The 27,243-nt window shown below is 36.9% G+C and overlaps 1 protein-coding gene across 2 annotated transcripts in view; it reads left to right on the forward strand.

Annotated features, from left to right (window-relative positions):
• KHDRBS2 (KH RNA binding domain containing, signal transduction associated 2) overlaps positions 1–27,243 on the forward strand; it is an 831,701-nt gene that overhangs the window by 712,650 nt on the left and 91,808 nt on the right. For both annotated transcript variants that reach the window (XM_040249230.1, XM_040249231.1), the window contains one exon: positions 25,060–25,142. In XM_040249230.1, coding sequence (XP_040105164.1) covers positions 25,060–25,142 — 83 coding nt within the window. The remainder of the gene's footprint in view (positions 1–25,059; positions 25,143–27,243) is intronic.

Here is a 27,243-nt window from a genome sequence, read left to right on the forward strand (position 1 = left end):
ATGGTAACAATAATCCTGTATGTGAGACAGCAAAAGAGACAGAGATGTATAGAACAGTCTTTTGGCCTCTGTCAGAGAGGGAGAGGGTGGGGTGAGTTGGGAGAATGGCATTGAAACATGTATAATATCATGTATGAAATGAATCACCAGTGCAGGTTAGATGCAGGATGCAGGATGCTTGGGGATGGTGCACTGGCATGACCCAGAGGGATTGTATGGGGAGGGAGGTGGGAGGGGGGTTCAGGATGGAGAACACGTGTACACTCGTGGCAGATTCATGTTGATGTTTAGCAAAATCAATACAATATTGTAAAGTAATCAAACTCCAATTAAATAAATTTATATTTTTAAATAAATAAAAACAAACAAAAAATCCCCTCATACTCTAATTTAAATGTATCATTACACTGAACATTTCTGAATAAGTGAAGTCAGTTCAGTTCAGTTCAGTTCATTTCAGTCACTCAGTCATTGAATCGCAGCATGCCAGGACTCCCTGTCCATCACCAACACCTGGAGTTCACTCATACTCACGTCCATCGAGTCAGGGGTGACATCCAGCCATCTCATCCTCTGTCGTCCCCTTCTCCTGTCCCCAATCCCTCCCAGTATCAGAGTCTTTTCCAGTGAGTCAAATCTTCACATGAGGTGGCCAAAGTATTGGAGTTTCATCTTCAGCATTAGTCCTTCCAAAGAACACCCAGGACTGATCTCGTTTAGAATGGACACGTTGGATCTGCTTGCAGTCCAAGGGACTCTCAAGAGTCTTTTCCAACACCACAGTTCAAAAGCATCAATTCTTTGGTGCTCAGCTTTCTTCACAGTCCAACTCTCACATCCGTACATGACCACTGAAAAAACTATAGCCTTGAATAGACAGACCTTTGTTAGCAAAGTAATGTCTCTGCTTTTGAATATCTATCTAGGTTGGTCTTAAGTTTCCTTCCAAGGAGTAAGCGTCTATTAATTTCATGGCTGCAGTCACCATCTGCAGTGATTTTTGAGTCCCCAAAATAAAGTCTGACACTATTTCCACTGTTTCCCCATCTATTTCCCATGAAGTGATGGGACCAGATGCCATGATCTTCGTTTTCTGAATGTTAAGCTTTAGGCCAACTTTTTCACTTTCCGCTTTCACTTTCATCAAAAAGCTTTTTAGTTCCTCTTCACCTTCTGCCATAAGGGTGGTGTCACTGCATATCTGAGGTTATAGATATTTCTCCCAGCAATCTTGATTCCAGCTTGTGTTTCTTCCAGTCCAGCGTTTTTCATGGTGTACTCTGTATATAAGTTAAAGAAGCAGGGTGACAATATACAGCCTTGACGTACTCCTTTTCCTATTTGGAATCAGTCTGTTGTTCCATGTCCAGTTCTAACTGATGCTTCCTGACCTGCATACAGATTTCTCAAGAGGCAGGTTAGGTGGTCTGGTATTCCCATGTCTCTCAGAATTTTCCATAGTTTATTGTGATCCACATAGTCAAAGGCTTTGGCATAGTCAATAAAGCAGAAATAAATGTTTTTCTGGAACTCTCTTGCTTTTTCCATGATCCAGCGGATGTTGGCAATTTGATCCCTGGCTCATCTGCCTTTTCTAAAACCAGCTTGAACATCAGGCAGTTCATGGTTGACGTATTGCTGAAGCCTGGCTTGGAGAATATTGAGCATTACTTTACTAGCATGTGAGATGAGTGCAACTGTGAGGTAGTTTGAGCATTCTTTGGCATTGCCTTTCTTTGGGATTGGAATGAAAACTGACCTTTTCCAGTCCTGTGGTCACTGCTGAGTTTTCCAAATTTGCTGGCATATTGAGTGCAGCACTTTCACAGCATCATCTTTCAGGATTTGAAGCAGCTCAACTGGAATTCCATCGCCTCCACTAGCTTTGTTCGTAGCAATGCTTTCCAAGGCCCACTTGACTTCACATTCCAGGATGTCTGGCTCTAGATGAGTGATCACACCATCATGAATATCTGGTTCATAAAGATCTTTTTTGTATAGTTCTTCTGTGTATTCTTGCCACCTCTTCTTAATATGTTCTGCTTCTGTTAGGTCCATACAATTTCCATCCTTTATCGAGCCCATCTTTGCATGAAATATTCCCTTGGTTTCTCTCATTTTCTTGAAGAAATCTCTAATCTTTCCCATTCTGTTCTTTTCCTCTGTTTCTTTGCATTGATCACTGAAGAAGGCTTTCTTATCTCTTCTTGCTATTCTATGGAACTCTGCATTCAGATGTTTATATTTTTCCTTTTATCCTTTGCTCTTCACCTCTCTTCTTTTCACAGCTATTTGTAAGGCCTCCCCAGACAGCCATTTTGCTTTTTTGCATTTCTTTTCCATGAGGATGATCCTGATCCCTGTCTCCTGTACAATGTCACGAACCTCATTCCATAGTTCATCAGGCATTCTATCTGATCTAGGCCCTTAAGTCTATTTCTCACTTCCACTGTAGAATCATAAGGGATTTTATTTAAGTCACACCTGAATGGTCTAGCCGTTTTCCCTATTTTCTTCAATTTGATTCTGAATTTGGTAATAAGGAGTTCATGATCTGATCCACAGAGAGCGTGGACATTCTATGACAATTAATTTTTTTTTTGTAGAAATCTATCTTAAGGAATTAATGAAAGGTAAGATCAAAGATTTATATTTACAGATGTTCCCTAGCATTATTATAGTAAACCAATGTTGAAAAGAAACTAAATGTCTAATTCAAAAAGCCTGCTAAAATAAAGCATTTTACATTCCTAACTTCACCATACCTGTATGCACTGAAATGGTATACTTTAAGGAATATTTAAGGATTAAGAAAATAAAGAGGAATGACCAAAATGGCAGAATATGACCTTGAACTCAATTATTCTCATGTGAAGTGAAGTGAAGTGAAGTGAAGTGACTCAGTCTTATCCAACTCTTTGCAACCCCATGGACTGTAGCCTACCAGGCTCCATCCATGGGATTTTCCAGGCAAGAATACTGGAGTGGGTTGCCATTTCCTCCTCCAGGGGATATTCCTGACCCAGGGATCGAACCCGGGTCTCCCACATTGCAGGCAGACGGTTTACCATCTGAGCCACCAGGAAAACCCAATTCTTCTCATGGGCACTCCAAAATTTCTGCTATTTACAGAGCAACTATTGATAAAATAGACCAGAAGACTAGCAGGAAAAAAATTATCTGCAACGAAAATATGAAAAAGAATCCACAATGAGATAGATAGGAGAAGCAGCGTTGTGGTCTATACTATAGTCAAGATCTGTACTCCCAGATGAGGAGAGACCCATAAACTGGATGATAATTAGGGTCTCTCCATGAAATGGGGGGAGGGGTCTGCACCCCACATCAGGTTCCTCAGCCCAGGGCTCCTCTAAAGTGAAGACAGGCCCTGAAATGTTAGACTTTGAAGGCTAAGGATTCAAACTCCTGAAGATCCAGAGGGCTGTGGGAAATAGAGTCTGCTCACAGAGGGTACATACTAAATCCCATACATGTTCCCAGATCCAGGGTCAGATCCATGGGCTGATCTTGGAGAATCTCCTGGATAAACAGGAGGCAATGGAGCTCACCCTGGGGAAACAAACACTAGTGGGAGCTCTTTTGTATATTTTATTCTACCACAAGAAAACCGGTGCTGGAAAGCACTATTTTGAAATCCTCCCTCTAGCTAACTAGTGACAGGAACCAGCCCCTCCTATCATTCTGTCAAAATCAGTACTACGAAACCTCAGGCCAAGGAATGATCCTAGTGGAGAGACACTCCCCCTACAAGCAGGCGTGCTGTCTTAAACACTCACACCTACAACCAGCTTCCTCATGACCTGGCCCTGCCCACTAGTAGCCAGCAGCCTCCACACAGGACAGGAGCTGTTAAGGAACCAGACTGCAGACCAGCCACACCTAGCAGACCACCCATAGTAGTCTGGCTGCCCCAACAGAAGAATGCACACAGCTTTCACAGTAGGGAACCTCTAGAGGATACATCTTGGGTGACCAGAGAGGAGTGCATTACTGGGAAGTATATAGGATATCTCCCATAAAACGCTTCTTCCCCAAGGTCAGAAAACATAACCAACTTTGCAAACACATAGAAATAAAAAGATTAAATTAGGCAAAGTGAGGCCTCAGAGGAATATGTTCCAAACAAAAGAACAAGATAAAACCCCAGAAGAACTAAGTAGAGATAACAAACTCCCTAACACAGAGTTCACAATAATAATAAATATGTTCAAAAAACTCAAGGGAAGATTAGACTAACACAGTGAGGTGTTTGAACTTAAGATATAAATATACTGTAAAGAAGAGAGAAATTGCAATATATGAAACACATGGTCACCACAAAGCAAAAATCTGTAATATATACACAAAAAAGCATATAAACCAAGCATAACACTAAAAATAGTCACTAAATAACAAGGGAATAGAGCAAAAGAAGTAAAAAAAAAAAAGGGGGGGGAGAGTTATGAAAGCAATCCTAGAACTATTAACAAAGTTGCAAAAGTACATATATATCAACAATTGCTTTAAATGTGAATGGATGCAATTATCTAATCAAAAGACATAGAGTGGCTGAATGGATAAAATAACAAGATCATGTATATACTACTTCCAAGAAACTAAATTCAAATCTAAAGACACAGACTGAAAATGAGGGGATGGAAAAAGTAGTCCATGCAAATGGGAATGATGAGAAAGGGTAAGTGTACTTATATCAGACAAAGTAGACTGTAAAATAAAGACCATAACAAGAAACAAAAGAAAGACTACATAATGATAAAGGTATTGATCAAAGAAAATATAACAACAACAAATGTGTATCCACCCAATATTGGAAACCATAACACACCAAATATTAATAAACTTAAAGAAATTAACTGTAGCACAATGGTAGTAGGGGGTCTTAACACCCCACATACAACAATGGGCCGATCATTCATTCAGGAATTCGACAAGGAAAAACTGTCCTTAAACACAACATATTATGTTACATGCACTAAATAGATTTACAGAGAGCATTCCATCCCAAAGCAACAAAATACACATTCTTTTCAAGAGCACATGGAACATTCTCCAGGACAGTTCACATATACACCACAAAACAAAATCTCAGTACATGTAAGAAAACTGAAATTATTCTGGGCACTTTTTCAAACACAGTGCTATGAGATTTGATATCAACAACAAGCAAAAAACTGAAACAACAACCACGAAAAAAGCACAGAGGCTAAACAATATAGTACTACAGAGCCAGTGGATCCATGGATCCTGAAGAAATTGAAGAAGAAACATAAAAATATCCGGAGACAACTGAGTACAAAAATACAATGATCCAAAATTTATGCATGCATACTTCGTTGCTCAGTTTTATGTGACTCTCTGCAACACTTTGTACTGTAGTCTGCCAAGCTACTCTGTCCGAGATTTTTTTCAGGCAAGAATATTAGAATGAGTTGCCATTTCCTCCTCCAGGGGAACTTCCTAACACAAGGAGAAAACCCACATTTCCTGTGTCTCCTGTACTGCATCTCCTCTGTCTCCGGATTTTTTACCTGCTGAACCACTGGAGGAAGATCCCAAACTCTATGACATGCAGCAAAACAGTTCTAGATGGAAGAGTATAGCAATAGAAGTCTACCTCAGGAAACATGAAAAATGTCAAAAAGAAAACCTGAACTAATACCTAAGGGAACTAGACAAAGAAGAAAAAACAAAAGTCAAAGAAATAGACTGGGATAAACCATAAATCAGAGTAGAAGTAAATAAAATAAGATAAAATAAATAGAAAATATTTATGAAATGAATAAGTGGTTCTTTGAAAAGAAAAACAAAATTGATACACTTTTAGACAGACTCTTTAAGAAAAAATAGAGAAGACCCAAATAAGTATAAATCAGAAATTAAAAAGAAGTTACAACCAATATGACATAAATACAAAGATTATAAGATATTATGCAAATAACTATACACTGATAAACTAGAAGCCCTGGACAAATTCCTTGAAATGTAAAATCTCACAAGATTAACAAGGAAGAACTAAAAGATGTAAACACACAAATTACTGGTAATGGAATTGAATTGGTAATTTAAAAACAAATAAACAAAGACTCAACAGACACAAATTCAAAATCAGATGACTTCACAGATGAATTCTACCAAATATTTACAGCGGAGTTAACATGTATTTTTGTCAAATATTCTGAAAAATTTCACAAGCAAGAACACTCCTGAGCTCATTCTATGAGGCAAATATCACCCTGATTTGAATACCAGAATACTAGTCAAAGATACGGAAAAAAGTTACATATCAGGTCAATATCACGTATAAACATGAATGTAGTCATCAGCAAAGTATTAGCAAACTGATACTCCAACAATACATTAAAGGATCATACAACATCATCAAATGAGATTTATTCCAGTAATTCAATGATGGGTCAGTGTCTGCAAATCAATGAAAGTAACATCATATTAACAAATTGAAAAATAAAAATCATATCATCATCTTAATAGATACACAACTTTGTTGACAAAATTCAACAGCTATTTATGATAAAACCTCTCAAAAAATAGGTATAGAGGAATATACCTCAATGTAATAAAGACCATGTATGACAACCCACAGTTAGCGTCATCTCAATGGTTTAAAACTAAAAGCATTTCCTCTAAGATTAAGAGCAAGACACGTCCAATCTCAAACGTTTATTCAACATAGCATTAGAAGTACTAGACACAGTAATTAGAAAAGGGAATAAAATGTATCTAAATTATATAGAAAGTATTAAAACTCTCACTTTGCAGTTGATAGAATAATATACATAAAAAAATCAGTAGATAAATAAAGAAAATGTATAGTTATATAATGAAATATTACTCAGCCATAAAAAGGAATTTGCCATTTGCAAAAACATGGATGGACATAGAGGATATTACACTAACTGAAATAAGTCAGATGGAGAAAGACAAATACTGTATGATTTTGGTGTGTAAAACACATCAAAAATCTATTAGAACTCATTAAAAACCAGTATATTTGTAGAATACAAAACTAAAATACAGAAATCTGTTGCATTTCTATACATCAAAACTGAAAAAAAAAAACAGAGAAATTAAGTAAACAGTCCCACTTACAATAAACTCAAAAAGAAAAAGACATCTAGAAATAAGATTATAAGATATTGATGAAAGAAACTGAAGGTGACAAAAAGTTGGAAAGATATTCTGTGTTCTTGGATTGCAAGAATTAATATTTTTAAAATGATCATACTGCTGAAGGTAATCTGTAGATTCAAGGCTGCTGCTGCTGCTGCTAAGTCACTTCAGTCGTGTCTGACTCTATGCAACCCCATAGACAGCAGCCCACCAGGCTCACCCGTCCCTGGAATTCTTGAGGCAAGAACACTGGAGTGGGTTGCCATTTACTTCTCCAATGCATGAAAGTGAAAAGTGAAAGTGAATTTGCTCAGTCGTGTCCAACTCCTAACAACCCCATGGACTGCAGCCCACCAGGCTCCTCTGTCCATGGGATTTTCCAGGCAAGAGTTCTGGAGTGGGTTTTCATTGCCTTCCCTGATAGAGTCAATGCAATCTCCAACAAATTACAATGGCTTTTTTTGTTTATTTAGAACATAAAATATTAAAATTTGTACAGACACACAAAGGACTTTGAATAGTCAAAACAATCTTGAGAAAGAAGAACAAAGCTGGACTTACCATGGTCCTAGACTTTAGTCTATACAACAAGCTAAAGTAGTCCACAAAGGATGGAACTGGAACAAAGAGGCAATTAGATTAATGGAACAGAACTGGGCACACAGAAATGTATCCACACTTATTTGGGCAATTAACCTAAAACAAAGGAGGAAATAATATACAGTCAGTAAAAGAGCACCTCTTCAACAAATGGTGTTAGGGAAACTAGACAGCTACGTATAAAATAATGGAGCTAGACTACTCTCTCTGGAGAAGGCAATGGCACCCCACTCCAGGACTCTTGCCTGGAAAATTCCATGTATGGAGGAGCCTGGTAAGCTGCAGTCCAGGGGGTCGCTGAGGGTCGGACACGACTTAGCAACTTCATTTTCACTTTCACTTTCATGCATTGGAGAAGGAAATGGCAACCCACTCCAGTGTTCTTGCCTGGAGAATCCCAGGGACAGGGGAGCCTGGTGGGCTGCCGTCTATGGGGTCACACAGAGTTGGAAACGACTGAAGTGACTTAGCAGACTACTCTCTCACACCATTCACAAAAATACATTCAAAATGGATTAAAGACTTAAAAGTAAGACTTGAAACCATAAAACCTCCAGAAGTAAACAAAATCAGTAAACTCTTTAGTTTTAGTATATTTATTTTGAGTGTATCCTCATGCAGTGGAAGCAAAAGCAAAAGTAAACAAAGGAGGCCACATCAAACTAAAAAGCTTTTGCAAAATTAAAGAAACTCTCAGGAAAATGAAAAGGCCACCTACTGAATGGCAGACTATATTTAAAATTGATATATCGGTTAATATTCAAAATATGCAAAAAACTGATATAAATTAAAAATGAAAATAAAATAAACTACCCGATTAAAATATAGGCAGAAGTTCTGAAAAGACTTTTTTCCTCAAAGAAGATATATAGATGACCAACAGGCACATGAAAATACTCTTGCCATCTTTAATCATCAGAAAAATTCAAATCAAATGAAAAGTGAGATACCTCACACCTGTCAGAATGGTTATTATCAAAAATATATAAAATTACAAGTGTTAGTGAGGATGTGGAGAAAAATGAATTCCTCATAATCTGTTGGTGGGAATGTACATCAGTGCATCCACTATGGAAAACAGTATGAAGATTACTCAGAATACTTTTATTTTTTTTTAAACTACCATTTTATCCAAGAATTCCACTCTTGTGTGTTTATCTAAAGAAAAGAAAACTAATTTTCAAAAAAAATGCACTTGTATGTTCATTGTAGCCTTATTTGTAATTATCAAGATACAGAAACAATCTAATTGTCCATGCATGCTAAGTCACTTCAGTTGTGTTCCTCTTTTGGCAACGCTATAGACTGTAGCCCAACAGGCTCCTCTATCCATGGGATTCTCCAGGCAAGAATACTGGAGTGGGTCGCGATGTCCTCCTCTAGGGGATCTTTCTGACCTAGGGATCAAACCCATGTTTCCTACCACCGATGCCACCTGGGAAGCCATCTAAGTGCCCAACAGTAGATAAATAGATAAAGAATATGTATAGATATATAATGAAATATCACTCAGTCATGAAAACAGAATGAAATTTTGGTACTTGCAAATACATGAATGAACCTAGAGGATATTATATAAATCAGATAGAGAAAAAACAAATACTGCCTAATTTCACTTACACGTGGAATCTAAAAAACAAAGCAAATGAACAAACATAAGGGAAACAGAGTTATAGACACAGAGAAGCAACAGGTGTGGGATGGGAGAAAGAAAAAAAGAATAGGTAAGGGTGATTTCAGTGATACAAGCTTCCAGTTGCAAAATAAGTGACTCATGGGCATGAAATAGATAGTTAATAACTTCGTAGTGACTTTGTATGGTGACATATCATAACTTGATTTACTGTGGTGAACGTTTTGAAATGTAGAGAAATATTGTCTATGTGACATATCAGGAAGTAACATTGTGTTCTAGGTTAATTATATTTCCAAAACAAATAAACAAACTCATAGAAGTGATCAGATTTATGACTACCAGAAGCAACAGGTGCCTGAGGGTGAATTGAAGGAAAGTAGTAAAAAGTATAAGCTTCCAGTTATAAGATAAATACTTAAGATGTAACATACAACATAATGCACATAATTTACACTGTTATATGTTATATATGAGAGTTACTAAGAGGCTAAATACAAAGAGTTCTCCTTACAAGGAAAGACTTTTTTATATTTATTTAATCTTGTATCTATAATTGATGATGATCACTAAACTTATTTTATCTAATGATGTGTATAAGTCAAATTATCATGCTGCACACCTTAAACAGAACTGTATGTTGATTACATCTCAATAATACTGGAAGGAAAACAGTGCCAAGGACACTCAAGAACACCTGCAACTTGTCACAATACTGGACTTCTACCTCCCTCTAGTGATAGCTTTTAGCAACCAACCGTATTCAGATAAGCACAGTTTTAGTTTGCAGCACCAACCATAATCTTTTGAAAAGAAATTTTGCCATGTTGCAGTGCTTTTTTGTTTTGTCTTCATAAACTCCTGCCTTTTCTCTGCCAATTACCATATTCTTTGATTTTGCTTTTTTCTAGCAGTGTCTGTATTATGAATTACTTTAATTTCCAAAATATTTTACAAATTCCTCCAATAAAATTTGTGTTGTTTTGTCATATAAATGTTTATTGAGCAAATAATGTGTTATATTTCATGACCTTAATCATGAAAAATACTTTTTTAAACTTATTTTTTAACCAAAATATAATCGCTTTGCAGAATTTGTGGTTTTCTGTCAGACATGAATAAGAATCAGCAATAGGTACACCCATGTCCCCTCCCCCTGAAACTGCCTCCCATTTCCCTCTCCTTCCCACCTTTCTAGACTGTCATAGAACCTCTGCTATTTTAGTTCCCTGAATCATACAGCAAATTCCAATTGGCTATTTATTTTACATATATTGCAAATTTCAATGTTACTGTACCAATACATCTCACCCTCTCCCTCCTCCCATCCCCCTGTTTCCATATATCTGTTCTCTGTGTCTGTTTCTCCATTGGTGTCCTAAAAATAAATTCATCAGCATTTGGATTTCATACATATATGCATCAATATACAATACTTTTCTTTCTCTTTCTGACTTACTTCACTCTGTATAATAGGCACCAGATACCTAAAAAATAAACAAAGATACATAAAGCAAAAATCAGATGAAATATAAGGGAAAAGAAAAAGATAAAAAATCATAGTGAGACATATTAACATTTAATATTCCTGAGAATATTTTATAAACTGCAGAAAAATAAGACTAGGAATATATTGAATGATGTCATTACTAATTTAGATATAATAAATTTATATTTTATTAATATATATTAATCTTTTATCCTACACAAATATATTTAAAATTTTGTATCTCATACATTGCTTCAGCTGTCCATTCAGTTCAGTTCATTTCAGTAGCTCAGTCATGTCACAATCTTTATGACCACATGGACTGCAGCACACCAGGCTTTCCTGTCCATCACCAGTTCCCGGAGCTTACTCAAATTCATATCCATTGAGTCAGTGATGCCATCCAACCATCTCATCCTCTGTCATTCCCTTCTCCTCCTGCCTTCAATCTTTCCCAGCATCAGGGTCTTTTCCAATGTGTCAGTTCTTGACATTGGGTGGCCAAAGTATTGGGGTTTCAGCTTCAGCATCAATCCTTCCAATGAATATTCAGGACTGATCTCCTTTAAGATGGACTGGTTGGATCTCCTTGCAGTCCTAGGGACTCTCAAGAGTCTTTTTCAACATCACAGTTCAAAAGCATCAATTCTTCCAGGCTCAGGTTTCTTTTTAGTCCAACTCCCACATCCATGCATGACTACTGGAAAAACTATAGCTTTGACTAGATGGATATTTGTTGGCAAAGTAATGTCTCTGCCTTTTAATATGCTATCTAGGTTGATCATAACTTTTCTTCCAAGGAGCAAGCTTCTTTTAATTTCATGGCTGCAGTCACCATCTGCAATTTTGGAGCCCCCCCCCCAAAAAAAAAAAAAAGTCTGTCACTGTTTCCATTGTTTCCCCATCTATTTGCCATGAAGTGAGGGGATAGGATGCCATGGTCTTAGCTATCTGAATGTGGAGTTTTAAGCCAAATTTTTTCTCTCATCTTTTACTTTCATCAAGAGGCTCTTTAGTTCTTCTTCAGTTCCTGCCATAAGGGTGGTGTTATCTGCATATTTGAGGTTATTTATATTTCTCCTGACAATCTTGAGTCCAGCTTGTACTCCATCCAGTCCAGCGTTTCTCATGATGTATTCTGCATATAAGTTAAATAAGCAGAGTGACAATATACAGCCTTGACGTGCTCCTTTCCTGATTTGGAACCAGTCTGTTGTCCTATGTCCTTTTCTAACTGTTACTTCCTGACCTGCAGTCAGATTTCTCAGGAGGCAGGTCATGTGGTCTGATATTCCCATCTCTTTGAGAATTTTCCGCAGTTTGTTCTGATCCACACAATCCACACAGTCAAAGGACTCTTGAGAGTCCCTTCTATTGCAAGGAAATCCAACCAGTGCATCCTAAAGGAAATCAGTCCTGAATATTCTTTGGAAGGACTGATGTTGAAGCTGAAACTCCAATACCTTGGCCACCTGATGCAAAGAGCTGACTCATTTGAAAAGATCCTGATGTTGGGAAAGATTGAAGGTGGGAGGAGACAGGGACGACAGAGGATGAGATGGTTGGATGGCATCACCGACTCAATGGACATGAGTTTGAGTAAACTCTGGGAGTTGGTGATCAACAGGGAGGCCTGACATGCTGCAGTCCACGGGGTCACAAAGAATTGGACAGCACTGAGTGACTGAAATGAACTGAACACAGTCAAAGGCTATGGCATAGACAATAAAGAAGAACCAGATGTTTTTCTGAAACTCTCTTGCTTTTATTTAATGTGAATATCTTGCAGATACTGACTGGCCCTTTTGAAAGCATATCTATATTAGTGATTTACCTTAGAACATCACCAGCATGATACATATTTTTCCTGTCCTAAGAAATCACAGAAACATTTACATCAGTTGTTACAAGACAAAAATATATTAAGCGTCTTTCTTATACAAACATACAAGGAATTATAGATGACTGCTCTATGTGCTTTAGGAAATTGTGGGTGCCAAGAAAGATCCCTATCTATTCTGTGGATTTTATGTGTTAAGACTTTTAAAGAGTGCAAATGTAAATAAGGGAAAAAATGTAATAGTCATCCAAAGGCCAAATGATAAAGCTATTCTTCATAAATAGAGATACTACTACTTTCTACTCATCATTTGTAATATTCCCCTATTAGTAGTGATTGATAAGAGTCAATATATATATCTACACTGGATGAGAATAGTCTTATTTGTGTTAATTTAACAACTCAATGCATATTTATTGAATGAATACTGTATTGCTGATCCTGTTCACAGCACCAATTGTCTCACTCTTCACAGTGTCCACACTGTTCATTTAACCCAGGGTAGGCAAGGCTTGAGCTAAGGGGCCGGGAGGAGACTAGCTATATTCTCTACTCTCTTGAATGACCCAACTGTGATGCAGCAGTAAATGCCACCAGTTTCTAGGTGAGCTGATATATCCCTACAGCCCAAAGTAGCTCATGACCAAGTGAATACCTCCTGATGTGTATGTGCAGTGCTACAAATGATCTTAGCTGTTACATAGTCATTATTTGCCAATGTGGGACAAGAGAGCCTGGACTCAACATCTTGGTTAATTTGCTCTATCCCCGCAAATACTCTGTGGAAGACACTATGATAAGTACCACAAGGCAACAAAAAAGTGATTAACTTGCTTTTCAGGAACTTAAATTCTGAAAAGAGAAAATTATAGAAAAATAAATATGGTATATGTTTAGATATCCACAGTTGCAGTGAGAAGAAAACAATGGGCTATTAAAATTCAGAGGGTAGAGAATTACTGTGCTCAGTGATAAGGAATCTGCTTGCACTGAAGAAGCTATAGGAGATGTGGGTTTGATCCCTGGGTGGGGAAGATCATTGGAGGAGGGCACAAAAACCCTCCTATTCTAGCCCTTATATTCTAGCCTGGAGAATCCCATGGAGCAGAAGACTGACAGGCTACAGTCCATAGCGTCACAAAGAATCTTATATGACTGAAGAGACTTAGCATGCACGGAGGGTTACCATATGCTTGGTAGGAGTAGGAAAATCTCTTAAAATTATGTAATTCAAATGGCCTTTTGAAGTCAGTAGCATTTTAACAGATGGAAATAGGACAAGGAAAGGGAATTCAGGAGACTGGAGGCCCTAAAGACATACACCTGCCCCTCCATACGTATTCTAGCCATTTGCTGTAGGACATACACATACATACAAAGGAACAAGATGAAACAAAACTTTCTTGCCTCCAGTGGGATGCTTGAGCTCTTGAGTCGTGAGTAGGACATAAAGATGACTGAAGCTAAATTTTTACAAGCTTGGCAGAGGAACAATAGCTCAGGTGCTGGAAAAAAGACGCCTGTGGCAAATATCATTCATCTCCCAGTTACAGACCCAGGTGGATACCAGAATAAAAAGCTGGGACCAGGCACTGCCCATTGCTGCACTGAGAAATTCTAACTGTCAAGTTAACTCTTAATCTACCAGAGGAGAGATGAAGATAAGATGCTAACACAAGGAAATCTTCTCTCCACACCCTAATAGTTATGAGTGTTCATGTGTATTTTTTATAGAATGGTTGGAAGATCAACTTATAGAAGTCTCCCTTTACTAAAACAAAAAGAGTAAGAGGTTTCACATAGTATACAAAGATAAAATTAATGCACCAATCCAGAAGATCCAACATTTCACTAGTAGGAGCTCAAGAAATTGAAAACAAAAATGAAGCACTTCCCAGAACTGGAGAGCATAAGCTTCCAGATGGAAAGAGCTTATTAAGTACCCAGCACAAGGAGTGAAAGGAAGTGAACATATGAACACAGAATTGGAAAATTTCAGAACATTAGAGAAAAGTTGTAAAAGTATCTAGAAAGGGGAAAAAAATGAAATGAGACAAAACGAAACTAGGTAACATACAAGTAGCAGAAATTCCCAGCATCACATGCATATAATGATAGATACATTGAATCAAAGAAAGGGAAATTTTGAATAAAAATAGTTTTCAGCTTAAACGATTTTTTTTTTTGTCATGAGATGTGGCATGCAGGATCTTCCCCAACCAGGAATTGAACCCATATTCCACATATTAGGAGCACAAAGTCTTAGCCACTGGACCTCCAGGGAAGTTCCATGCTTCTCCTTGTATAAGATCTATTCTCAGTCAAAACTCCCAGTATAAGTTTAATACTCAGCCAATCAATCAAATGTAAATCTAGAATTTTTAATTTTGTAAATGTTCAACACAATATCACATATGTAGTATTCTTTCAAAAATATTCATTTGGAATATCATTATGAGACTAATCAGGCAAATTAGGAATGTTGGACAGTCTTAAAAACAACTTATCCAGACTACTCAAAAATTAGTGCTACAGAAAATAATAAAAGGCTAGAGACTATGCTAGTTCCAAAAAAACTAAACAGATATAGTGACTAAATACCATTTACGAATTTTGATTGGATTTTGATCTTTAAAAAATAGTTGTGAAAGGTTGCTTCCATGTTCTAGCTATTGTAAATAGTGCTGCAGTGAGAAATGGGATACCTGTGTCTTTCAATTTTGGTTTCCTCAGGGTATATGCCTAGGAGTGGTATTATTTACAATAGCTAGAACATGGAAGCAGCCTAGATGTCCATCGACAGATAAATGGATAAGAAGTTGTAGTACATATACACAATAGAATACTACTCAGCCATAAAAAGGAAAACATTTGAGTCAGTTCTGATGAGGTGGATGAACCTAGAACCTATTATACAGAGTGAGGTGAGTCATAAAGACAGATAAATATTGTACTCTAAAGCACATATATGGAATCTAGAAAAATGGTACTGAAGAATTTATTTGTGGAGAAACTGACATAGAGAATATACTTATGGACATGGGGAGAGGGGAGGAGAGGATGAGATGTATGAAAAGAGTAACACGGAAACTTATATTACCATATGTAAAATAGATAGCCAAAGAGAATTTGCTGTATGGCTCAGAAAACTCAAACAGGGAATCTGTATTAACCTAGAGGAGTTTGTTGTGGAGGGAGATGGGAGGAAGTTTCAAAAGGGAGAGGATATATGTACATCTATGACTGATTCATGTTGAGGTTTGACAGAAAGCACCAAAATTATGTAAAGCAATTATCCTTCAAAGAAAAAAAAAAAAAAAACAACCTGTACAAGAAAGCCATGTTTTTGACAACAGAATTTTAACTACACACAGTAAATGGTATCAAAGTAAATGGTATTATTAAATTATTGTGAGCAATTTTGAGGGAGTAATAGTACTGTATCTATGTAGGGTACTATACACAGGAGTTGGAAGCTGAGATGTTAAATGATGAAATGTCATATTCCCGGAGTAGACTTGTGAATGGTTTAGCGTATATATTGAGATAATACAGATGGGACAAAATTGACATATCTAGATGAAGAGTAGATGAGTTCATTGTACTATTATTTAACTTTTCTATGTAATTAAAGTTTTTCATGCCAAGAAAAGTAAAATGAAAAAGCTAGGTATGGAGGGAATATAAAACTAAAAAGGAGAGAAAGAGAGAGAAAATATAGATATTTCTCTCCTATATACCTCTTATCAGAGTTTACTGAAAGCGATGTTTCAGGAAGAAATGAGAACAAGCAGAAATAGAATGTAGTAAAATGGAACTCCACATGAACTGTAGGGGTGGGGGAGGTTTGAGAAAAAGTACTCTGCCTTCAGGCCTAGGAGTTCAACAGTCTAGACCAGTACAATAATCTGGTCCTGAAGAAGGTGATCTCCATGGAGAACAAAAGTATATGAGAGATTATCTGATACTTGGGAATATGTGAAAATAGTATTGTTATATTAGTGCAACTATTGGAACAATTGAAGTAAAACAAGGAAGACATGTTTGGTGGAGTCTATCAGTTCAGTTCAGTTCAGTCGCTCAGTCATGTCCGACTCTGCGACACCATGAATCACAGCACGCCAGGCCTCCCTGTCCATCACCAACTCCCGGAGTTCACTCAGACTCACGTCCATTGAGTCAGTGATGCCATCCAGCCATCTCATCCTCTGTCATCCCCTTCTTCTCCTGTCCCCAACCCCTCCCAGCATCAAAGTCTTTTCCAATGAGTCAACTCTTCACATGAGGTGGCCAAAGTACTGGAGTTTCAGCTTTAGCATCATTCCTTCCAAAGAAATCCCAGGGTAATAAATTCCTGAAGAACTATTGTAAAGAATGAATAGCCAGTCAAGAGAAAGATGACTAACATTCATAAATCAAGCAGCATAAATTTAAACATATTATTTAACACAAAAATAAATAAAATCACATTTATGGATGTGAGAGTTGGACTGTGAAGAAAGCTGAGTGCCGAAGAATTGATGCTTTTGAACTATGGGGCTGGAGAAGACTCTTGTGAGTCCCTTGGAGTGCAAGGAGATCTAACCAGTCCATCGTAAAGGAGACCAGTCCTCAGTGTTTATAGGAAGGACTGATGCTGAGGCTGAAACTCCAATACTTTGGCCACCACATGCGAAGACTTGACTCATTGGAAAAGACCCTGATGCTGGGAGGGATTGGGGGCAGGAGGAGAAGGGGACAACAGAGAATGAGATGGCTGGATGGCATCACCAACTCGATGCACATGAGTCTGAGTGAACTCCGGGAGTTAGTGATGCACAGGGAGGTCTGGCGAGCTGCGATTCATGGGGGTCCCAAAAAGTTGGACACAAGTGAGCGACTGAAATGAACTGAACTGAAATACTAAAATACTACTAAAACAATAGGTGAAAAGCTAAATGAGAACTGGAAGTTGGAGAAGGATAAGAAAAGAAGCTATTTCGTTTTGGGAAAAAAAAATCCTTTGGCCCTATTTTAAAACAATCTGTATGCAGTATTTTATATACAAACATTATTATTTTTTAATTCAATAGAAACAATTAGGAATTTGAAAGATTAAACTGAGCAACTGGTGCATACTTCAGAACATAAATAAGATGAAATTGAAATCATTAACAGAAAAATACAAGAAAGGTACAAGAAAATAGAAATAATTGAGGTCAGACTCAGAAAAAAACCCAAAATATTATTATATATGAGTAAATCAAATGGGGGAGTAAGAAAGAAGTAATGTTTTTAAAACATTCTTTGTTGATGAAGAATATTAGCTCTCAGATTCAGTTCACTTCAGTTGCTCAGTTGTGTCCAACTCTTTGCGAGCCCATGAACTGCAGCATGCCAGGCCTCCCTGTCCATCACCAATTCCCAGAGTTTAATAAAACTCATGTCCATTGCATCGATGATGCCATCCAACCATCTCATCCTCTGTCGTCACCTTCTACTTCCGCCTTCAAACTTTCCTAGCATAAAGGTTTTTCAAATGGGTCAGTCCTTCACATTAGGTGGCCAAATTATTAGAGATTCAGCTTCAGCATCAGTCTTTCCAATGAATATTGAGGACTGATTTCCTTTAGGATGGACTGGTTGGATCTCCTTGCAGTCCAAAGGACTCTCAAGAGTCTTCTCAAACATCACAGTTCAAAAGCATCAATTCTTTGGCACTCAGCTTTCTTTATAGTCCAACTCTCACATCCATATATGACTACTGAAAAAACTACAGCTCTAGCTAGATGGACCTTTGTTGGCAAAGTGATGCCTCTGCTTTTTAATGTGCTGTCTAGGTTGTCATAAGTTTTCTTCCAAGGAGCAAGTGTCTTTTAATTTCATGGCTACAGTTATCATCTGCAGTGATTTTGGAGCCCAAATAAATAAAGTCTATCTCTGCTTCCACTGTTTCCCCACATTTTGCCTTGAAGTGATGGGACCAGATGCCATGATCTTCATTTTCTGAATGTTGAGCTTTAAGCCAACTTTTTCACATCCTCTTTCATTTTTATCAAGAGGCTCTTTCTACCGCAAGTGTAGTGTCATCTGCATATCTGAGGTTATTGATATTTCTCTGTGAAATCTTGACTCCACCATTTTTCATGATGTACTCTGCATATAAGTTAAATAAACGAGGTGACAATATACAGCCTTGACATACTCCTTGCCTATTTGGAAACAGTCTTTTGTCCCATGTCAAGCTATAACCATTACTTCCTGACCTGCTTACAGATTTCTCAGGAGGCAGGTGAGGTGGTTTGGTATTCCCATCTCTTGAAGAGTTTTCCACAGTCTGTTGTGACCCACATAGTCAAAGGCTTTGGCATAGTTAGTAAAGCAGAAATAGATGTTTTTCTGGAACTCTCTTGGTTTTCCGATGATCCAGCAGATGTTGTCAATTTGATCTGGCTCATCTGCATTTCCTTTCTTCTTTAAAAAAATAAATTTATTTATTTTAATTGGAGGCTAATTACTTTACAATATTGTATTGGTTTTGGCATACATCAACATGAATCTGCTATGAGTGTACATGTGTTCCCCATCCTGAATCCACCCTCCCACTTCCCTTCCCATATCATGTCTCTGAGTCATCCCAGTGTACCAGCCACAAGCATCCTGTATCCTGCATCTAACCTGGACAGGCGATTCATTTCATACATGGTATTACACATGTTTCAATGCCATTCTCCCAAATCATCCCACCCTCTACCTCTCCCATTGAGTCCAAAAGACTGTTCTATACATCTGTGTCTCTTTTGCTGTCTCGCATACAGGGTTATCATTACCATCCTTCTAAATTCCATATATATGTGTCAGTATACTGTATTGGTGTTTTTCTTTCTGGCTTACTTCACTCTGTATAATCGGGTCCAGCTTCATCCACCTCATTAGAACTGATTCAAATGTATTCTTCTTAATGGCTGAGTAATATTCCATTGTGTATATGTACCACTGCTTTCTTATCCATGCATCTGCTGATGGACATCTAGGTTGCTTCCATGTTCTGGCTATTATAAATGGTGCTACAAAGAACTTTGGGGTGCACGTGTCTCTTTCAATTCTGGTTTCCTCAGTGTGTAGGCCCAGGAGTGGGATTGCTGGGCCATAAGGCAGTTCCATTTCCAGTTTTGTAAACACTCTTCACACTGTTCTCCATAATGGCTGAACTAGGTTGCATTCCCACCAACAGTATAAGAGGGTTCCCTTTTCTCCACACCCTTTCCAGCAGTTATTGCTTGTAGCCTTTTGGATTGCAGCCATTCTGACTGGAGTGAAATGGTACCTCATGGTGGCTTTGATTTGCATTTCTCTGATAATGAGTGATGGTGAGCATCTTTTCATGTGTTTGTTAGCCTTCTGTATGTCTTCTTTGGAGAAATGTCTATTTAGTTCTTTGGCCCATTTTTTGCTTGGGTCATTTATTTTTCTGGACTTGAGCTGGATAAGTTGCTTGTATATTTTTGAGATTAATTCTTTATCAGTTGCTTCATTTGCTATTATTTTCTCCCATTCAGAAGACTGTCTTTTCACCTTGCTTAGAGTTTCCTTTGTTGTGCAGAAGCTTCTAATTTTAATTAGGTACAATTTGTTAATTTTTTGCTTTTATTTCCAACATTCTGTGAGGTGGGTCATAGAGGATCCTTCTGTGATTTATGTTGAATAGTGCTTGCCTATGTTCTCCTCTAGGAGTTTTACAGTTTCTGGTCTTACATTAGATTTTTAATCCATTTTGAGTTTATCTTTGCGTATGGTGTTAAAAAGTGTGCTAGTTTTATTCTTTTACAAGTGGCTGACCAGTTTTCCCAGCACCAATTGTGAAAGAGATTGTCTTTTCTCCATCGTATATTCTTGCCTCCTTTGTCAAAGATAAGGTGTCCATAGGTGTGTGGATTTATCTCTGGGCTTTCTATTTTGTTCCATTGATCTATATTTCTGTCTTTGTACCAGTACCATACTTTCTTGATGACTGTGGCTTTGTAGAAGAGCCTGAAGTCAGGCAGATTGATATCTCCAGTTCCATTCTTCTTTCTCAAGATTGCTTTGTCTATTCAAGTTTTTTTCTTTTCTTTCTTTTTCTTTTTTTTTTTTTCCAATTGTGAAATTATTTGTTCTAGCTCTGTGAAAAATACCTTTGGTAGCTTGATAGGGATTGCATTGTATATATAGATTGCTTTGGGTAGTATACACATTTTCAGTATATTGATTATTCTGATCCATGAACATGGTATATTTCTCCATCTATTAGTGTCCTCTTTGATTTCTTTCATCAGTGTTTTATAGTTTTCTATATATAGGTCTTTAGATTCCTTAGGTAGATATATTCTTCAGTATTTTATTCTTTTCATTGCAATAGTGAAAGGAATGGTTTCCTTAATTTCTCTTTTTATTTCTCATTATTAGTGAATAGGAATACAAAGGATTTCTGTGTGTTGACTTTATATCCTGAAATTTTACTATATTCATTGATTAGCTCTAGTAATTTTCTTGTGGAGTCTTTAGGGTTTTCTATGTAGAGGATCATGTCATCTGCAAACAGTGAGAGTTTTACTTCTTCTTTTCCAATTTGGATTCCTTTTATTTCTTTTTCTGCTCTGATTGCTGTGGCCAAAACTATGTTGAATAGTACTGGTGAAAGTGGGCACCCTTGTCTTGTCCCTGACTTTAGGGGAAATGCTTTCAATTTTTCATCATTGAGGATAATACTTGCTGTGGGTTTGTCATATATAGCTTTTATTATATTGAGGTATGTTCTTTCTATTCCTGCTTTCTGGAGAGTTTTAATCTCAAATGGATGTTGAATTTTGTCAAGACTTTCTCTGCATCTATTGAGATAATATTTGGCTTTTATTTTTAAATTTGTTAATGTAGTGTATTGTATTGATTGATTTGCTGATATTGAAGAATCCTTTCATCCCTGGGATAAAGCCCACTTGGTCATGGTGTATGATCTTTCTAATGTGTTGTTGGATTCTGATTGCTTGAATTTTGTTAAAGATTTTTGCATCTATGTTCATCAGTGATATTGACCTATAGTTTTCTTTTCTTTTCTTTTTTTTTTTGTGGCATCTTTGTCAGGTTTTGGTGTTAGGGTGATGGTGGCCTCATAGAATGAGTTTGGAAGTTTACCTTCATCTGCAATTTTCTGGAAGAGTTTGAGTAGGATAGGTGTTAGTGGTTTTCTAAGTATTTGGTAGAATTCAGCTGTGAAGTTGTCTGGACCTGGGCTTTTGTTTGGTGGAAGATTTCTGATTACAGTTTCAATTTCTGTGCTTGTGATGGGTCTGTTAAGATTTTCTATTTCTTCCTTGTTCAGTTTGAGAAAGTTGTAGTTTTCTAAGAATTTGTCCATTTCTTCCAAGTTGTGTATTTTATTGGCATATATTCTAAAACCAGCTTGAACATCTGGAAGTTCACGGTTCACATATTGCTGAAGCCTGGCTTCGAATTTTAAGTGTTACTTTACTAGCATGTGAGATGAGTGCAATTGTCCGGTAGTTTGAGCATTCTTTGGCATTGCCTTTCTTTGGGATTGGAATGAAAACTGACCTTTTCCAGTCCTGTGGCCACTGCTGAGTTTTCCAAATTTGCTGGCATACTGAGTGTAGCACTTTCACAGCATCATCTTTCAGGATTTGAAATATCTCAACTGGAATTCCATCACCTCCACAAGCTTTGTTTGTAGTGATGCTTCCTAAGGCCCACTTGACTTCACATTCCAGGATGTCTGGCTCTAGATGAGTGATCACACCATCATGATTATCTGGGTCGTGAAGATCTTTTTTGTACAATTCTTCTGTGTATTCTTGCCACCTCTTCTTAGTATCTTCTGCTTCTGTTAGGTCCATCCTATTTCTGTCCTTTATCGAGCCCATCTTTGCATGAAATGTTCCCTTGGTATCTCTAATTTTCTTGAAGAGATCTCTAGTCTTTCCCATTCTGTTCTTTTCCTCTATTTCTTTGCACTGATCGCTGAGGAAGGCTTTCTTATTTCTCCTTGCTATTTTTTGGAACTCTGCATTCAAATGGTATATTTTTTCTTTTCTCCTTTGCCATTTGCCTCTCTTCTTTTCATAGCTATTTGTAAAACCTCCTCAGACAACCATTTTGCCCCTTTACACTTCTTTTTCTTGGAGATGATCTCCTGTACAATGCCATGAACCTCCATCCATAGTTATTCAGGCACCCTGTCTATCAGACCTAATACCTTGAATCTATTTGTCACTTCCACTGTATAATCATAAGAGATTTGATTTAGGTCATACATGGTCTAGTGGTTTTCCATACTTTCTTCAATTTAAGTCTGAATTTGGCAATAATATATTCATGATCTGAGCCACAGTCAGCTCTCAGTTTTGTTTTTGCTGACTGTATAGAGTTTCTCCATCTTTGGCTACAAAGAATATAATCGATCTGATTTTGGTGTTGACCATCTGGTGATGTCCATGTGCAGAATCTTCTCTTGTGTTTTTGGAACAGGGTGTTTGCTATGGCCAGTCTTCCCTTGGCAAAATTCTATTAGCCTTTGCCCTGCTTCATTCTGTACTCGATTGCCAAATTTGCCTGTTACTCCAGTTATTTTTTTTTTTTAACTTTCTTCTTTTGTTTTCCAGCCCCCTATCAATTAGAGGACATATTTTTTGGTGTTAGTTCTAGAAGATTTTGTAAGTCTTCATAGAACTGTTCAACTTCAGCTTCTTCAGCATTGCTGGTTGAGGCATAGGCTTGGATTACCATAATATTGAATGATTTACTTTGGAAACGAACAAAAATCACTCTGTCATTTTTGAAGTTGCACCCAAATATTGCATTTCAGACTCTTATTGACTATGATGGCTACTCCATTTCTTTTAAGGGATTCTTGCCCACAGTAGTAGATAAAATGGCCATCTGAGTTAAATTCACTCATTCCAGTCAATTTTAGTTCACTGATCCCTAAAATGTCTATGTTCACTCTTGCCATCTCCTGTTTGACAACTTCCAATTTGACTTGATTCATGGACCTAACATTCCAGGTTCCTATGTAATATTGCTCTTTATAGCATTGGACTCTACTTCCATCAACAGTCATGTCCACAACTTAGTGTTGTTTTTGCTTTGGCTCTGTCTCTTCATTCTTCCTTGAGCTAGGTCTCAACTGATCTCCAGTAGCATATTGGGCACCTACCAACTTGGGGAGTTCATCTTTCAGTGTCCTATCATTTTGTCTTTTCTTCCTGTTCATGAGGTTCTCAAGACAAGAATACTGAAGTAGTTTGCCATTCCCTTCTCCAGTGGACCACGTTTTTTCAGACCTCTCCACCGACCCGTCCATCTTGGGTGGCCCTACACAGCATGGCTCATAGTTTCAGTGAGTTAGACAAGGCTGTGGTCCATGTTATCAGATTGGTTAATTTTCTGTGATTGTGATTTTCAGTCTGCTGCCCTCTGATGGAGAAGGATAATAAGCTTATGGAAGCTTCCTGATGGGATAGACTGGCTGAAGGGGAAGCTAGGTCTTGATTAAATTTGTTTTCAGATTAAATGAACTCAGAAATCTTAGTCAAAATTAATGTGGAAAAATGCACATATTTTGGTTTAAATTTATGAACACATTAAGGAGAGATTTGCAAGCCTCCAGACTGAAATGGAGTTATAAAATTGGTAGGGTGGGATGGAAGTACATTCTAAAGAAAGTGTTGCACCAACAAAGATACAAAGCAGAAAAAATAAAGGTTTTCTTAGAAGTTGAGAGTAATCGAGATGGATGGCAAGAGTTTTCAATAAAGTCAATGACCAGAAAGGAAAACAAAACTAAATCACTAAAAGAACAATGTACAACTGGATTATATACTTTGTATACATTATACATTCTTTCTTTTTCTCCTTTAATTTTTTTTAAACAATAATTACTATACCTTTTTTTTACTAAAAGTTGAAGAATTCTGATTTCAGATTCAGTCTAATTATTATTATTATGGGAAGAAATAAATTCCAGTAGCATTGTAACAAATAGATTATTGTCACCATTAGGTTATTATAACTATTCATATTCTCTCATAGCATTTAACAAAATATTATGATTTTTTAATTTGTCTAGATCAAAATTCGAAATAAATCCATGAATAGGCATTGATGCTTCAATGATATATTGAGTTTGATTATTATATATTAAAATTTGGACCATGAAATATTACTCAACATTGCATACAAATTGTTTATCTAGTAAAATATGATGTAAAGTGACTAAACAAACAAAAACTAAATTAAGTTCTCATTAATGAAAAACAGATTAATCAGTTACTCAAAGTGTTTGCTAATATATCTTTTTTATCATTTTTGCCTCAGGGTTATGATGATGGCTATGGGGGTGAATATGATGATGAAATCTATGAGACTTATGACAATAGTTATGCCACCCAAGCACAAAGGTAAGGTATACTTTGTCTGAAGCATCCTTCTCAAGATGATTTCTTATCTTGGTATTTTGTTTCTTGTATCTGAATATTAGTTACATTTTGTGAAAGTTTCTAGCAGTGGATTTAATTTATTATCCTTCTGAATTATCAAATTATTTACTAGACTGTGAGAAATAAAAGATAATGATCTTGCAATCAGTAATAATGAACTAGTAGTATGCAGTTTTAAGACTAGGTGATTATCATAACTAATCAACTCATTATGTGAGTTTATATTTTAAAAATACTGTTAATATTAGAATTTTTAGTGAATTCATAATTAAGACAATAATAAAAACAAATCTCTTGTTCAGTGGGGTTATATTGCCAGAAATTTAATTTTTTTTATTTTTAAGACAAAAGATAGGAAAATATTAGTGTTCTGTAAAGAGAAAAATTCTTAAAACATCTTATGGAATCAAGAATTTATTTCTTTTAACTGATTTTAAAATTTTCAACAAACAAAAGTATAAGAGCAGATAGCTTCACGAAAAACTCTAAAAAACATTTAGAAGAGAACTAACACGTGTCCTTCTGAAATCATTCCAAAAGTCTCAAAGGAAGCAAAACTCCAAAACTCACTCTAGGAGGCCACTAGTACCCTGATACCAAGACCAGACAAAGATACTGCAAAAAAAAAAAAAAAAGAAAGAAAGAAAGAAAGAAAATTACTGGCCAATATCACTGATGAAAATAGATGAAAAAACTCCTGTACAGAATACTAGCAAGTTCAATTAAATCATCATACACCATGATCATGTAGTATTTATTCTAGGGATGCAAGGACTTTTCAATATCAACAAATCAATGTGTGATACACCACATTAACATGTTGGAGAATATTAACTATATGATAATTTCAATGGATACAGAAAAGCTTTTTACAAAATTCAACATTCAGTTATGACAATAACTGTCCAGAAAGTGGGCATATAAGGAGCATACCTTAACATAATAGAGGCCATATATGACTAACCTACAGCTAACATCATACTCAATGCTGAAAAACTGAAAGGATTTTCTCTAAGATCGGTAACAAGACAAGGATTTCCACTCTTGCACTTTTATTTAGCATAGGTTTGGAAGCCTTAGATTTGGAAATCAGAGATAAAAGAAACGAAATAAAGGGAACACAAATTGGGGGCAGGGGAGTGAAACTTGTTGTTTGTATATAATATGATATTATACGTAGAAAATCCTGAAGATGCCACCAGACAGCTCAGTTCAGTTCAGTTCAGTCACTCAGTTTTGTCTGACGTTTTGCAACTCCACAGACTTCAGCAGACCAGGCTTTCCTCTCCATACCTAACTCCTGGAACTTACTCAGACTCATGTCCATTGAGTCAGTGATGCCATCCAAACATCTCATCCTCTGCTGTCCCCTTCTTTTCCCATCTTTAATCTTTCTTAGCATCAGGGTCTTTTAAAATGAGTCAGTTCTTTGCACCAGTTGGCCAAAGTATTGAAGTTTCAGCTTCAACATCAGTCCTTCCAATGAATATTCAGGACCGATTTCCTTTCGGATTAGCAGGTTAGTTCTCCATGCAATCCAAGGGACTCTCAAGAGTCTTCTCCAACACCACAGTTCAAAAGCATCAATTCTTCTGTGCTCAGCTTTCTTTATAGTCCAACTGTCACATCCATACATGACTAATGGAAAAACCATAGCTTTGACTAGATGGTGACCTTTGTGGGTAAAGTAATGTCTCTGCTTTTAAATATACTGTCTAGGTTGGTCATAGCTTTTCTTCTAGGGAGCAACCATCTTTTAATTTTATGGCTGCAGTCACCATCTGCAGTGATTTTGGAGCCCCACCCCCCCAAGTAAAGTCTGTCACTGTTTCCATTCTTTCCCCATCTATTTCCATGAAGTGATGGGACCAGATGCCATGATCTTAGTTTTCTGAATGTTGAGTTTTAAGCCAACTTTTTCACTCTTCCTTCCACTTTTATCAAGAGGTTCTTTAGTTCTTTCTTTTCTGCTAGAAGGGTGGTGTCATCTGCTAATCAATGAATTTGCTTAACTGGTGTTTCAGGATGCAAATTAACACACAGAAGTCTGTTGCATTTCTAC

The sequence above is a fragment of the Oryx dammah genome, unplaced genomic scaffold, assembly GCF_014754425.2.
Source record: "Oryx dammah isolate SB20612 unplaced genomic scaffold, SCBI_Odam_1.1 HiC_scaffold_11, whole genome shotgun sequence".
Taxonomy (NCBI): Eukaryota; Metazoa; Chordata; class Mammalia; order Artiodactyla; family Bovidae; genus Oryx; species Oryx dammah.